At 62.4% G+C, this 14,872-nt stretch overlaps 1 protein-coding gene across 5 annotated transcripts in view; it reads right to left on the reverse strand.

Annotated features, from left to right (window-relative positions):
* The window catches only part of COL5A1 (collagen type V alpha 1 chain), a 155,872-nt gene that overhangs the window by 12,865 nt on the left and 128,135 nt on the right, over positions 1–14,872 (reverse strand). For 3 of the 5 annotated variants that reach the window (XM_079925578.1, XM_079925579.1, XM_079925576.1), the window contains 18 exons: positions 14,280–14,333; positions 14,072–14,179; positions 12,802–12,855; positions 11,770–11,877; positions 11,110–11,163; positions 10,814–10,867; positions 9,900–9,953; positions 9,302–9,355; positions 8,421–8,528; positions 8,250–8,303; positions 8,105–8,158; positions 7,866–7,973; positions 6,667–6,720; positions 5,811–5,846; positions 5,380–5,433; positions 4,726–4,981; positions 3,705–3,817; positions 466–534 (listed from right to left, as the gene is read on the reverse strand). In XM_079925578.1, coding sequence (XP_079781704.1) covers positions 466–534; positions 3,705–3,817; positions 4,726–4,981; positions 5,380–5,433; positions 5,811–5,846; positions 6,667–6,720; positions 7,866–7,973; positions 8,105–8,158; positions 8,250–8,303; positions 8,421–8,528; positions 9,302–9,355; positions 9,900–9,953; positions 10,814–10,867; positions 11,110–11,163; positions 11,770–11,877; positions 12,802–12,855; positions 14,072–14,179; positions 14,280–14,333 — 1,446 coding nt within the window. Of the gene's footprint in view, positions 1–335; positions 535–3,704; positions 3,818–4,725; positions 4,982–5,379; positions 5,434–5,810; positions 5,847–6,666; positions 6,721–7,865; positions 7,974–8,104; positions 8,159–8,249; positions 8,304–8,420; positions 8,529–9,301; positions 9,356–9,899; positions 9,954–10,813; positions 10,868–11,109; positions 11,164–11,769; positions 11,878–12,801; positions 12,856–14,071; positions 14,180–14,279; positions 14,334–14,872 lie in introns of all 5 variants that reach the window. The other 2 variants (XR_013828946.1, XM_079925577.1) reach the window with 2 other exon arrangements.

The following is a 14,872-nucleotide window of genomic DNA, read 5'->3' on the forward strand; positions in this document are numbered from 1 at the left end:
TAATGGTCCAGGACCCACTTCCTCCAAGCTGCCCGCTAGGACTTAGCAAAATAAACCCTCCACTCCTGGTGTCTCTGGTCTCAGCCCCTGGCGGCACCCAGCGGGGGCTCTGAATGCCAGCTTCGTGTCCTCCACCCGAAGAGACAACCGTCCAGCTGCTCCCGGCTACAGTGAACCCTCGTCAGCGTGGCAGGAGGGGCCGGCCCGCGTCTGGCGGTCGTGGCCGTGGAGCAGTTTGGCCAGAGGGCGAGAGCAGGTGCGGCGCTGGGGGCGATTAGTCCCATGCAGAGCCGAGCCAGGCCGTGCCGCAAGCAGACAGCCCCGTGGCCACTTACCAGGGACCCTCGCTTGTACTGACTGTACCAGGTGGAGGGCTGCTCTTTGGGCCAGCGGGCCATTTTACTCTGCAAGATACGAAACGGGTGGGTTTAACGGACACTGCACACGAGTCGAAGGCCGTCTTACCAGTTTGCCACGCTTGAATTCACTGAACCAGGAACCCGGGTTTTCTTTGGGCCAAGAAGTGATTCTGGCCTAAACATCGAGGCGGGAGGTGGGGAGGGAGAGAAACAGAGAGAACGACAGTGTTACTTCTGCCTTCACGAGAAATGCTCCCACGTCCTGCACACACGCCTGCTCCCCGCCCAAGCGGGCCTGCGTCCTGCCCTCACGGAGATGCAAGATGGCCTCCTGGGAGAAGATCCCTTAGGCGCACCTAACTCCCCCAGAGCTGGGCACTCGCTCCAGCATGGACCCCTGACCGCGATGGGGACGGGGGAGCCCTGGTGCCTTCCAGGCGCGAGCACCTGCTTCACGTGCAGGGCCACGAGAGCCTGCATCTGACCCGTCCTGGGTATCCAGCACCTAGGACAGAGCCTGGCACCTCGTGACTGCAGAAAACTGCTCGTGGAGTGAACTAAGGAAGGGGTGAACGGGCGGATCCTCACTCGTCTCGCCCAGAGACTATCATCTACTACTGATAGGCTGAGAGCAGACAGGTGGGCGTTCCCTGATTCGATCCCCTGATCTGGGGGCGTGGCTCCATCTCCAAGGCCTCTACCTGCGGACAGAGTGGGCAGGAGACCCTACTGAGGTCCGGCTGGGTGTGAGGCGTGCATGTGTGTTTCTGCATAGGATGTGGGCGTACATGGTGTGTGTGAGCGTGGTGTAAAATGGTGTGTGTGCAGCGTGTGTGCCGGGTGTGTGGTGGGGTTTTCTCTCTGGGGAGAGTGACCACAGGTCCAGCCTGTTCCCAGCTGTCCCTCTGGTGCTCTGCCTGGGGGCCAGGTCCCGTTCCCCATTCCCTGGCTTCTCCTCTGAGCTGGCCTCGTGCAGGAGATCCTGAGAAGCGGCCCCACTGGAGGAAGAGCAAGCCCAGCCTGCCCCCCGCCCCTCGGGACTCTCCCCTCTGGTTCCAAACCTGCTGCTGTCAGCACTGCGCCCGAAAAGCACGAAGGCCGCCTCCTCCCAGAGCAGGACCAGAGGCGTGGGCAGGTTGGCGCCTCGTCCAGACTTCTGCCCTCCATCCCCAGCCCTTCCGCCACCAAGGGGGCCCTGCAACCCGGGAGACTGGGCAGAATGCCTCAACCCGCCCGAGGCTCCCAGCCCGTGGGGCCCTGGCGGTCAGCACTGGTGCAGAGGACAGGCAAGGAGCAGCGGGCGTCACTCAGCGCCCCAAGCCCACCGTCCGCCTGGCTCCACCACCAGCAAGGGCTCCTGGGGGGCGTCCTACTGGCTCTCCAGCAGCGAGGCCGTTTGCAGAGGACAGACAGCAACAAAAGAATGAGCCAGCATTTTTCCACTTGATTTTCCTCCTGGGCCTCTGCCAGATGCAACGGTCCTGAGGTTTGAATTTCCTTGTGAACCACAGGGGTCTTGTTGCCAGGAGTGTGGGTTCCCAAGGATTTAAAATTCCAGGTAGGGAGAGCGTGAACATGAAACAGGGGTCCCCAAGACATCCACGTCAGTGCAGAGCCCCTGTTCCTGCCGGCCCACAGGAGTGCCGGAGCTCCCCTCGGTGACAGTGAGATTTAGGGAGAGGGCACCTCTCCCTCCAGAGGAAGTGGCTCTGGGCGCTGGGGCAGCCGGGAAGCCGAGGACCACAGGTTGCCCGGCTCCTGCCGTGCCCCACCCTGAACCTGCACAGGTACCATGGCTGCGGCTCCAGGAACCCACTGCCCTCGGCGTGCGGCACGGGATGGGGAGCCCTCTGGGAGGGACATTACGGAGGAGGGTCTGTCCAGGCAGATGCAAAGGGCACTGCGGCCAAAGTCTCCACCATCTTCCCAGGTAGAGACCTCGCCCCCCTTCCTCACCTGTCCTGGGCCACAGTGCGCCTGGCCTCCAACGCCTGCTTGAGAGAAAGCAGCACACGCCTGCCACACACGCCTGTCCCTGCACGCCATCCACACGCCACCCACCCGCCACCCACGTGCCATCCACACGCCACCCACACGCCATCCACGTGCCATCCACACGCCACCCACGTGCCATCCACCAGCCATCCACACGCCATCCACCAGCCATCCACGTGCCATCCACACGCCACCCACACACCATCCACAAGCCACCCACACGCCATCCACACGCCACCCACACGCCATCCACGTGCCATCCACACGCCACCCACGTGCCATCCACCAGCCATCCACGTGCCATCCACACGCCACCCACACACCATCCACACGCCACCCACACGCCACCCATGTGCCATCCACCAGCCATCCACGTGCCATCCACACGCCACACACACACCATCCACACGCCACCCACCCGCCACCCACGTGCCATCCACACGCCACCCACACGCCATCCACGTGCCATCCACACGCCACCCACACGCCATCCACGTGCCATCCACACGCCACCCACGTGCCATCCACTAGCCATCCACGTGCCATCCACACGCCACACACACACCATCCACAAGCCACCCACACGCCATCCACGTGCCATCCACACGCCACACACACACCATCCACACGCCATCCACCAACCATCCACGTGCCACCCACACGCAACCCACACACCATCTGCACACCATCCACCCGCCATCCACACACCATCTGCACGCCATCCACCAGCCACCCACATGCCACCGCACACCACCTGCACACCCATCCACACACACTGGTTCACACCCTTCCGCACACACAGAGACCCCACCACAGAGGCGAGGACGCTGAAAGACCACAGAGGAGACTCAGATCGACACCCCACAAAACCTCCACGGATCAGAACCTCGCTGAACAGACTGTGAGGGACGCATGGCGCTCAGGAGCGACTACCCAGGAAGCTGACGCTAAGAATTTCAGCAAATGCCAGCTTCTAAAAGACGTATTTGGGTCACTTTCGCTCCCAAAAGTCCTTCCATGGGTTTCAGGTTGCTCTGAGATCAGAACTGTAGGGTCATTTTAGAAAGGATTTGACCAACCAGTGGCGGAAATCCCAGCCCCAGGCGTGGTAGGGGGAAGATAGCCACGAGCCAGCCACCCCTTCAACTTCCACAAATGAGGCTGCACTAAGCCCGTCCCATTGCTGGAAATTTCTTCCTAAGGCAGATTCAAGTCTACTTGCGGAGGGACAGCCGTGAGTTTAGATCTGGCCCGTTTCTGGCTTTCATTCTTAAAGCTGCCCGCACGTGAAATGCCTGGAGCCCTGGCCCGGCCCCACCGGGAGAGGAGGCCACGGAGGCGGGTACTCACCCCCTCGGACTTCTTGTCGGGGAAGACGCACGTCGAGCCCCCGGCTGTGAAGTTGCAGTAGACTTTGAAGGAGTCCCTGGAGCAGCCTTGGTTCGGATCCACCCAGTATTCACCTGGATCGCAGGGTTAGGAGTGGGGTTAGGGAGGGAGGCGGGTCGGGAGAGCTGCTCCTTGGACAGTTCCAGAAGCAGCTGCCACATCTCAGTTCAGCAGGGCCAGCACACAGCCCGGGCATGTGCCGCAGCACAGCCCTTTCTGGGCTTTGCCCAATGGCATCCTGCTGGGCCCATGGAGTGACAGGGACAGACGCATCACCAAGAGCACAGCTGGAGCGTGAGGCCCACGGGGCCCAAGCTCTGCCTGCTGGCGGGTGGATGGGAACCCAGAGGTGCTCCAGGGAAACTAGAAGTTCACGTACTTAGGATCAGAGTCAACTGGAACCACAGGCACCCCTTAAATCTTGCAGAAGAGTTCATCCTTCCCAGAGCAAGCCAGTGGGATCTTATTTTCTAGCAGGTAGGTAGTGCTTGGCTATTAATGGTGAGAATGGGACTGAAGTTCTGGAGTCTAAATAGTACTTTCCCAAGTACAACTTCAAATACCAGCACGAGGACTCCTGCTAACACTGACAGCAGCTGCGGCCAACACCACGTCAGGCCCAAAGCATTTCATACGCTGTATACACGTCCTCTGATAGGCACGTGTTTTAATTCCCATTTTGTAGGTAGGGATCATGGGACTCCGGGTAGAGCAAGTTACCTGCCAGACAGTGGCTAAGATTAGACTAGACCCCGGCTCTGCGTGACCTCACAGACTTGACCTCTTTCCCCGGCCTCCCAGGACGGCTTCCCCTCCTACTATGATGCCTCGTCAGGTGACAAGGGGGACCTGCATCCCCACTGCACCAACGGGGACCTGAGGCCGAGCGAGGTGCGTGCCCGCCCAGGCCTGGGTCCCTCCCGCCACACCGGCTGCTCAGCCCCGACCCCTCCGTTTGTCCCCGGGTCCACGGTCGCCTTACCGTCGGGGAAGTCAGGGTGGCAGAGCTGAAGGTCTTTGCAGGTGCGCGCGGGGTTCTGCTGCGTGCCCAGGGGTCGCTTCATCTGCTCGATCTCCAGCTTCAGCGAGTTGAGGGAGCCGAAGATCTCCTCCATGCCGTCCGCGTAGTCCATGTAGTTCTCACCCTCCCCTTCGTCCATCAGCTGGCTGGCGTCGATGTTCCGCCGGGTCCTGGACGCCTGGATCGGCAGGGGCTGGATGACTTCGCCTGGGGGGCCCTGGGTGTGGAAGAGGGACAGTGAAGGATGGGAGAGGACGAGGCAGCCCCGGGTGGTGGCCGGGCCGGGACCGCCAGGGCCGCACCTGCAGGGTCCTGGGCCGCAGACGCCGGCCCCTCCTGGTAGTACAGTCCTTTTCCCTCTTCTCTGTCTCTGGAACATTCCACACCCATCCCTCGGGGCCCTGTCTAGGGCTGCCTGCTCCTGCCACACACACGCATGCACGCACACACACGCACACACACGCATGCACGCACATGTGCACACACAGAGGCACCTGGGCACACACACGCACGCACACACACACGTTTTGGGATTGAACCACAGAGTTGCTTCCACGATTCCCTCGGTGTTAGGAGAACCCCCATCTGGCTCCCAAGTCCTCAAGGGCTACTCACCGGCAGGCCGGGGGGTCCTGGCTGGCCTGCTTCACCCTTCGGGCCAGTTGGACCCTGGGGAAAAAGGAAAGAGAACCAACCTTGGTCACTGAGGCCTGATGTGACTTGAGTCCCCCTTGAGGTCTAGAATGATCCCCGGAAACACGTGGAGAAGGTGGAGGGACAAACCTAACATGCTGGGGCCCCTTCCCAGTCCCAGGTGTGAGAACTGGACACCTCAAGGAGGGGACTTAGGGGGACAGAGCCCTTTCTGCAAGGCAGGGAGCCTCAGTCTGAGATGACTCAGGGCAGCCCAGCCACAGAGGAGGGGTGTGAACGACCGGCCCCAGGAGTCAAGGGGGAAAGGGGACCCCAGGGCGGTTCTCATCCAGGGGTGATGCACGTCCCCCCCCCCCGGGGGGCATGGGCTGCTCAGGGGCAACACCACTTACTGAGGATCCCTTAGCACCTTTTGGACCAGGAGGGCCCTGCGGAGAGAGGGGCGGAGCGTCAGCTGGTGGGCGGTCCCTTCCCCTCCCGGCACCAGCCTGCTCTTCACGCCCTCCTTGCACCTGTGTCCCCCCTCCAAGAGTCTATGCTTGTACTTGCTTGACAGGGGAGGTGGGCGGGGGCAGGCACGCACCCACACGGAGGCCAGGAGGGTCCCGAGTGCCCCGGGTCAGCCTCCCACCCGCCCCAGCAGGGAAATCACAGCTCAGGCAGCCAGAGGCCCTGACACGGAGCCGCTCCAGCCCTCGCAGCAGCCCACAGCAGGGGCCAGCATCAGACCAGCCGGGGCTAGCTTGGGCCACGTGCACCCGGGCCCAGGTGGGGCTCAGAGGCTGACTAGTTTCGGGTGAGAAGAGACTCAAGGCCGGAGGATGTCTTTGCAGTCCTGGGTCTCCCAGCTGCATGGGGGGGCCCCAGGCTGGTGACTAGAAGACGGGACACCAACTCCTCACACCCGGGCCGGGCTGGCTCTGCTCATGCTGATGGGGAGGGTGGGGGGGCAGCCCCCAAGGTGCCTACCGTGGGCTGTCCACATGCCCTACAATGCCCGGAGACAGAGGCTCCCCACTTCTCCTCCCCAGCCTGAAACCAGAGCCCAGTGACCGCACTTCCTTGCTTCCGCTGCTCGGAACGCGCATGTGAATTAACGAGCAGATCAACCCGTGGTGCGGGGCACCAGGTCCACCTGGGCGGTGGCCCAACCCCAGGGGGTCCCATGACTTCCCTGTAACTCTGAGGCCCATCCCCCCACTCTCCCAGGACAACCCGGGGAGCCGCGCGCCCCTCCCAGATACGCACCGGCAAGCCAGGGGGGCCCGGGGGGCCGATCGGGCCCGAAGGACCAGTGATACCCTGAAAGGAGCAGAAACGCAGTCATCAGTGTTCGGATCAGGAGGGAGCCTGTCCTGCAGCCACGCCCCTCGGTTCTCGTTGGCCTCTTCCCCCAACACGGGCTGGCCACGTGCGAGGGGAGCCCTCGCTCCCTGCTGGGCCCGGCAGGGCCTGAACACCTGCTGTGAGGCGGGGCACCCGGCGCTGCTGCCCGCAGGGCGGTGGGGGGGGCGGCTGAGTGTGAACGCTGCCTTCTAATGTTCTAATGTGAACCGTCCCTGCCTGGTCCCCTCTGGCCGCTTTCCGCTCCCGAAGCAGGGGCCGCGGGGCGGGGGCGGCAAGCGTCCTGGGGTCCTGTCTGCTCTGTCTGTCCATCCAGCCTCCCAGTGGCTTCTCCCACGCTCGGAGTTTGCAGCCTCTGAGCCGACCCTCTCTCCAGGTCTCAGTGCCACAGGGAGACACCATGGACGAGGCCGGGCTGGGGGACGTCACCCCACAAGCTTCCTCCCCGCCTCACGGCTCTGCCGCCTCCAACTCTGTCTCGGGCGTCCTGTCCTCTTCCAGGTCAGGTGCAGGCCAAGGTGGGCAAAGCACAGGGGCACATGTGAGCCTGTCACACCTGGCTTGGGAAGCGGTCATTCACAGGCTGGAGTGCGGCCCTGTGGCCCTGACATGGGGACGGGAAAGACCGGCCTGCCAGGTCCCCCCGCCCCCTGCCTCCACCCGCTCCCCGCCTCTCCTGGCCATGGAATCCACTGCAAGCAGCTCCCAGGCGCAGGACGGGCGAAACCTGCAGGCTAAGGGTTCCCTGGCTGTGGTTTCCTGGGGGCTTCAAACTCCAATTAGCGACGGGTTCCCAGGCAAGTCTAGGGTCAGGGGTGCACACACGGGGTCAAGGTGGGAGCAAGGAGGTGGCTGAGCGTCGCCAGTGACCTCCTGGACAATTAGCTGGGTCGGAGGGTCTTGCACAGAGTGGGGGGAAATGACCTTCACTTCTGAGGTCACCAGGACCACGAGGGCTAATGAGGGCCCGGGCTGGGCTCCAGTTCTGCCCCAGGTTGCTGTCACCTGGGCGAGCCCGTGCCCTCAGCTGTTCCCATCTTGATTTGATGGACGTGGGGACGTCCTTCCGGCTCTAACGAACACAGAGCCAGCAGCCCACGCACCTGTTCTCCCTTAGGGCCAGAGGAGCCCTGCGGGCCGGGGAGGCCGCGGTCCCCCTTTTCTCCCTGTTCGCCCGGAGGTCCGATGAGCCCGATCAAGCCCGGATGTCCCTGTGGGAAAATGAAGGGGCGTTGGCGGTGGCGACACCTCCCGTCCAGCCACGCGGGCCAGCTAGACGCGGCAGCGCAGCTGAGTTTCAACCTGAGTTTCAACCACAGAGTCACCTGGAGCCCCATCTCACCTTTTCCCCTTTGGGTCCAGAGTCTCCTTTGAGGCCAGGGAGTCCTGGGGGACCCTGCGGGGGAGGCAGCGGGATCAGAATTCTCGTTCCCAATCCCGCCCTCCGCCACCACCGGGGGCTCCTTGGGAGCATATCCGGGACTCACCATGGGGCCGGGGGGGCCATCGGGGCCTGGGGCTCCTGGGAGACCTTGCTCACCCTGAAAGACAGTTGACCCTCCGTGTGAGTCCCGCCCTGGCCATCCCCGTTCCCGTCCTCACCCCTGCTCCCCTCCCTCTGTAGCCGCGCCCCCCAGGCCTCCCCGGGGGCCACTCACCACAGGGCCAGGGATTCCTCGCAGGCCATCGGGCCCGGGCTTCCCAGGGGCCCCCTGGGGGCCGATGGGGCCAGTCTTCCCAGGAGGGCCTTCCAAGCCGGCTTCTCCCTGCAGGGCACCAAGGAGGACACGGTGGGACCCCAATGCTTGAGGCTCCGGTCACCCCAGCCCAGAATTGCTGCTCAGAAACCCCCAGGAGCCTTGGAGAGAACCCCAGATGCCCCCAGATATCCAGGGGCTGCCCCCGATTCTCCACATTCCTTATCGAGGCCGCCCTGCCCAATCCTCCACCCACCAGTGTCCACAGGCAACTGTGCTCCAGCCTCCCAGCTGTCATGGCCAAAGCGGCAGTTATGGCTGGCGCGGAAGCCCTGGTGGGCACGGCCGCCACGTCCTGGGCAGACGTGGGGCTGGACGAGTTCCATCACTGTCTCAGGCGATGCCGGAGCACCTCCAAGAAGAGGCCCCGCCCAGCACCTCCCGGCGGGGGGGCGGCCTCGAGGGCTCTGGGCACAGGGCTGCACCCTAACCTCACCGCACGGGCACCCCACCGTCTCCTCAGCCCTGACGTGGGCACCGTCACCATCTCTGCTTCACAGGCAAGGCAGCTGAGGCCTGGCCGGGTCAACGCCAGGCCCGAGGGCACCCAGCACTGGCCTCCCCCGCTCAGGCTGGCGGGGCAGACAGAATGTGACAGCAGAGTCGGGGACCCCGGACCCAGAGGCGCAGCCAGCCCCCCTCCCTCTGAGCCCGACCTGCCCCTCTCCGCACGTTCACGCATGTGTCCAGTCCCCACCCCTGCGGCCACCGTGCCGAGGCGCGCTCCGTAAGGCCTATGCGTGGTCGCGGTCGTGACCACGGCCGGGCTGAAAAGCACTCACCTTAGCTCCTTTCTCTCCCTGCCTGCCTTCGGGACCTATGGGGCCGGGGGGACCCTGGAAGGAGCAAGAGAGCGACACGTGACCAGTGGGTCCGCAGAAGCTCAGTGAGGAGCTGAGGAGGGGCCGTGGAGGTCACTCCCAGGCCCTTAGCACGAGGCCCAGGGCCTCCACGTCCAGAAAAGGCCCCCGGTCGGGCTGCGGAGAGGGCACTCCAGCAGCCTCCCTTCCTGGCTGCACACCAGGGGCCAAGTTTACTGCAGCCCCAGAGAGAGACTGAATCATTCAAGTAGCTTGTTCTGATTTTTCCAAAGGTCTGACCCAGGGGGAAAAGGGGTTTTTTCAGCTCCATGGGTGTTTTTCTCCCACGAAGGCCGTTACTGAGGGCGTCAGCAGTGGGCTCATCCGAAACGGAGCGGAGCATCGACCTAGTGGGTCTGAGATTTGATGATGAGGCAGGAAGCTGAGCAGGGAATGCACTTCAAACAGAAGCGCTTTCCTCCTCGAGCCGCCTAGGGCCCCAGGGTCCAAGCCGGGGCGGGGGAAGGGCACACTTCATTCAGGAGGTTGACGGGCAAGGGCACCTTGCAGCATCACTTACCCTTTTTCCCGGAGGCCCAGACGGACCTGGTTCACCAGTAGGGCCCGGGGATCCCTGGTGTCAGAGAGAGAACAGAGCATTTAGGAATCAGGGACAGTTAAGCTAAGACGTGGCAGGGCTGGGTGGGTCTGAGGCTAAGAAAAACGCAGAGTTTTCAGTCTGATTTGTCCTCGGCCAGCCCTGAAACTGCCTGTCTCTTCTTTTGCAGAATTAGCCCTACGTGGAGGTGGTCCTGGAATCCTCTGCTCTGACCTCTACACTCAGCCCGTGGGCTGCAGCGGCGTAGGGGACCCGCTTGCCACCTGCAGTTCTGCTACATTTGGGGAACGTTCCCACCACGCCTGCCAGCACCCCTTCTGCAGAAGTGGACCCCGAGGCACAGGGAGGGCAGGTGTTGTCCTGGGTCAGCGGCTAGGGAGTGGGAGAACAGCAGACATCTCTCCGGGGGAACTGGCCCCAGAGCCGGTGTCCCGAAGCCTTCAAAACTTGAAGCAACGTTTCAGAACACTTGACATCAGGTGAGAGGCAACGTCTAATGCGAGCTCAGCTCCAGGGGCTGATGTGGAAAGAGCCTTCTGAGGAGAGCATCTGACTCCCATCGGGCAGAAACAGGTCATCCTGACGTTCCGGGGGCGGGGGGGGCGGCTTCTGGGGGGGGCGGTCGAGGACGCTGGGCTCTGTGTGCAGAACCACTGTCGGGACTGTGTGTGCGTTTCCCCTTCTGGCAGGAGGGTCCCCAGCTTTCAAGGTTCCTCAGAGGGAGCTCTCAGCCCCCTGTGGTGGTTGAATCACTAGTCTAAGGTAACTGGGTGTAGGTTTTTCTCAGAAATGAACAAAGCAAGTTGTAAACCCCAAGCCCTGACACCTCCCCGAGGAGCTGCGTCAGGGTCCTTAGAGGTCCTGGGCGGACTCACCGTTTGTCCAGATTCACCGTCATCTCCTTTGTCACCAGGGGGACCGTCTTGACCCTGTGGGGCCAAAAGCAAGTTCATTCTGCCTCCTGGACGGCACCCGAGTTCAGGCACCAACATACAACGCGTCCCCGGTCCTCACCCCAAAGTCAAATTCCATCCCAGAGGTGCCGGCGCCTAGGGCGCTCAGAGGTGGGAAAGGAGAGTCCTAACAGACAGAACCGGAAAGGAGAAAACGGGCCAGCGAGGCGGGTCATGGGCTGTGGGGACCCAGGGGCTCTGCCACCTCGAGCACCTACCGCGGGGCCAGGCTCTCCGGGGGGACCGGGATCTCCGGGAAAACCGACCGGGCCCTGAAACAGAGGAAGAGAGGCATTGGGGCCCTCAGCAAGCCGGCCTGGAGCGCGCTGCCCCGCGTGGCTGCGTCCAGACTGCCGCCCTGTGCCGTCCAGCCCCGAGCATCCCACTAGCTCTGACACCTCGGTGCCCTTCACAGCAAGGCCTTTCCAGAACATCCTCTCACGTGAGCCACGCACGCCTGAAAGCGAGCGGCACGGGCCAGCCCCCTCGACCTCTGGAGGCCCTCAAAGGGCAGGCTCTTGCCCACACTTGTTCCTGGAGCCCCCGGCTGACACCGGAAGCTGGACCTTTAACCCCTAGAAGGCGCTGCTCTGCAGACCCTCCTGATGCAAAGCTGGGGCAGGCTACGGGAGGGGAGAGGGCCACACAGAGCCTGCTCCGTCCAGAAAGCTGCCTGGGCCACAGACGTGGCCTCCGAGGTGTCCCCCTCGCCCCACGTCTCCCCTCGCCCACCTCCACTGTTTTGGCTCAGTAGCTGGTGTGGAAGCCTCTACACCTCAGGAAATCACCCCAAGACCAGCGATGGTCAGGCAGCCTCAGCGCACTGCCCGCTGAGCGAGGATGATCTAGGGGCCCCTTGGCATCTCCCAGGTACTCACGGGGCTGCCTTTGGGACCGTCGTCTCCAGGAGGGCCCTTGGGTCCAGGGGGTCCAGCAGCACCAGAAGGGCCCGACTCACCCTTCTCTCCCCTTTCGCCTTTGGGTCCCTGCGGGGGAAAGGCAGGCACCGTGTTCCCAGAGCCAGCCTTGCGGTTGCCTCGAGCAAGAAGCTCCTCACGGGCACCGGGTGGGAAGGGAGCACATGCCTGTGGCCGGGCCTTGGCCCCTGTGGGTGCCAGCGGCTTCCCGAGCTCCGCCAACCCTCAGCAGCTCCCTGCGGGAGTCTGGCTCCCCTGGGGCCGTGAGGGGGTCCGAGTAGCCCACTGGCTTCCCGGGGCCTCTGAGGCCGACACCCGACTTCTAGGTGGGCAGGGTTGACTCCTGACGAGACAGCAGGCAGCGTGGACCCCGAGGGGCTGCAGGGACCCAGGCCGCCCACCCACTCAGTGGTCCTCAGGTGGAGGGAGCCCAGGAGACCTCTGTCCAACAGCCAGCCGTCTCCTGGGCCGGAGGGCTGCCTTCAGGGGGGCCTCAAGACACGGCTCATCCGACCTGCGAAGGTCTGCATGTTCCGGGTCTGGGCTGACCAGGTGACAGCGATGGGCCCCACGTTTACGGAAGCCAGTGAGAGGGTCCTGGAGCACGGACGGCTGTCCTGGGCGTCCATCGCTAACGTCTACGCACACACACGGACACACACATGCACGCACACACGCTCTGGACGGCTGTCCTGGGCGTCCATCGCTAACGTCTACGCACACACGCGGACACACACATGCACGCACACACGCTCCAGACGGCTGTCCTGGGCGTCCATCACTACCGTCTACGCACACACACGGACACACACGTGCACGCACACACGCTCACTCGCCACGGCACTCCCGCTCTTTTCCAGCAAGACGGCGAGGTAGGCACAAGAGGAGACGTGACTCCCATTTCAGGATGGAGAAACTGAGGCAGAGCAGGAGCCTCCCACCCAGGACCCAACCACACCGCATCCCCTCCTCCCCCAAAGCCCACCCACTCACCGGGGGGCCCCCTTCGCCGGGAAGGCCAGGCTCTCCAGCTTCGCCGGGCTCACCCTAAGGAGGAAACGTGATGTGATTACAGCAGCGATGAGAACAGCGGTTCCAGCGTCCGGCATTTAGCGAGTCGTCCCTGACATTGGGCTGGGTGGGGGAGGTTAGGGGGCCGGGGGTGAGACGCGGTCACTGTCCTCTGACGGTTCCCAGGACTGGAGGAGAGACAGGTGAGGGACCCAGGGATAAAGCGGTGACAGTGACATACACAGGCATGTGACACACACAGAGCGGGCATGGAGGGTACGTGGGGGCATTAAAGATGGCTTTCCCCAGGAAGCGATGCTGCGGGTGAGTTTTGGAGGACGAGTGAGAGAAGCCAGGTGAAAGGAGGAGGGGGACAGCTAGGCAGATCCGTTTGCCGGCAGGTGAGACAGAGCAGGAAGGGCGAGAGTGGTGGTGGCCGAAGCTGGGACGTGCCCTGTGGCGGGTGGGGAGGGCACGGGGAGAGAGTGCTGCTCTGAGCAGAGGTCGCACGCCATTCACTGGTGGTCTCAGCAGGTATGTTTCTCTGTGACTTTCCTATCGTAAAAAATGAGCAGCGATGGGAGACTTTCAGCTGAATGGCCTGATGTCAGAAAACAAGCTCTGGAACGGCGTGAAAGGAGTGCAAACACAGGGGAGCACACCCATCGCCTTCCTTTCACCCCCAAGGAACTGGGGTAAGTGCTTTAAAAGTAGTGCAAACTCCTGGGCCCAGGTGGAGTCAGACTCTGGCACCGTCTCGCCCGCTGCACACGTGCACGCGAGTAAGGCACGTACACACGTGTGCACGTGCATGTGTCCAATGTGCTCGCGTCATCTCCAGGGCCCAAGCCCTAACACTAACCAGATCAGAGGAAGAGGACCCGGGGCTATGAGAAAACAGGATTTGACAGAAACGGGAGCTGAAAAGGTAGCAACGACACACTTCAAGGAATAGATAACTATGTCTATCAGAGCCAAATCTCAGAGGAGGAGGCGGCGGGGCCTTTCCTGGTGGCTGTTATCGTTTGGAAAATCTCCTGGGTAAGGGCAGGGCTCCCAGGTCCATTGCACACATCTTCTAAGTTTCAAAATGCATCTGACAGGAATGGCCCAGCAGCGCACCTGGACATCTCCGTGTATGCGGTGGACACATACACATGGGTACATGCACGTGTACACACACACGCGCGCGCACACACACACACACATGCTCGCACGTCATACACCCGGACAGTGACGGGGCGTGAATCACCTTCTCTCCCACTGCACCAGGATTGCCTATTCCACCTGGGGGGCCTTGCGGCCCGTCAGCACCCGGAGCTCCGGAGGGTCCTCGGGGGCCGGGGGGACCTGGGGGACCCTGGGAGAAGAAGAGCCATTGAGCCCAGAGAAAACACAAACATCTACCAAAACAGCAACCAGCCACCATGGCCGGGTCTCCCCGAGCCAGCGCCACTCACCATCTGACCCACATCTCCCGTCTCGCCCTTCTCTCCTGGAGGTCCCGGCAGACCCTGAGAACAGGAATTCATCAGAAACGTGGCACGTGGGCGTGGCTCTATCCCCCCAACACACAACGTGCGCTACCTCCCCAGCAAGGCCCCAAGCCAGGCATTCAAAAGCCCCAGGAATGTGCTTTTCAATGAATGTGCCACATATGAGCATGTCCCCCAAATCCCAAAGTTCAGAATTAGCGCAAGGAAAGAATTAGAGAAGTATGCAACGATTTCCTGATAAGGTGCTTATTGAAGGCGTCCCATAAAACAATGAACCCTCATGAGCCGCCAGCAGGGAAATGTTTGAATCAGTTACGTCACCACCATATGCTGGGACACAAGGCAGCGACTGAGAGTCACGTTTTCAAACATAAATAAAAAGTGATGTGTTCCAAGAATGTTTAATGACATTTGACGCGACGTGTCATATAAAAGGAAGTGGGAAAAGCTGGATCCAAACTCCCTATACATGCAGCACGAGTCGCAGTTTGCAAAAACCAAACAGAATTATGCATGTGCGCGTGTGTGTGTGAGCACAGGCGTTTAGGAGGTGTGGA

The sequence above is a fragment of the Stenella coeruleoalba genome (assembly GCF_951394435.1).
Source record: "Stenella coeruleoalba genome assembly, chromosome: 7".
Classification (NCBI taxonomy): domain Eukaryota; kingdom Metazoa; phylum Chordata; class Mammalia; order Artiodactyla; family Delphinidae; genus Stenella; species Stenella coeruleoalba.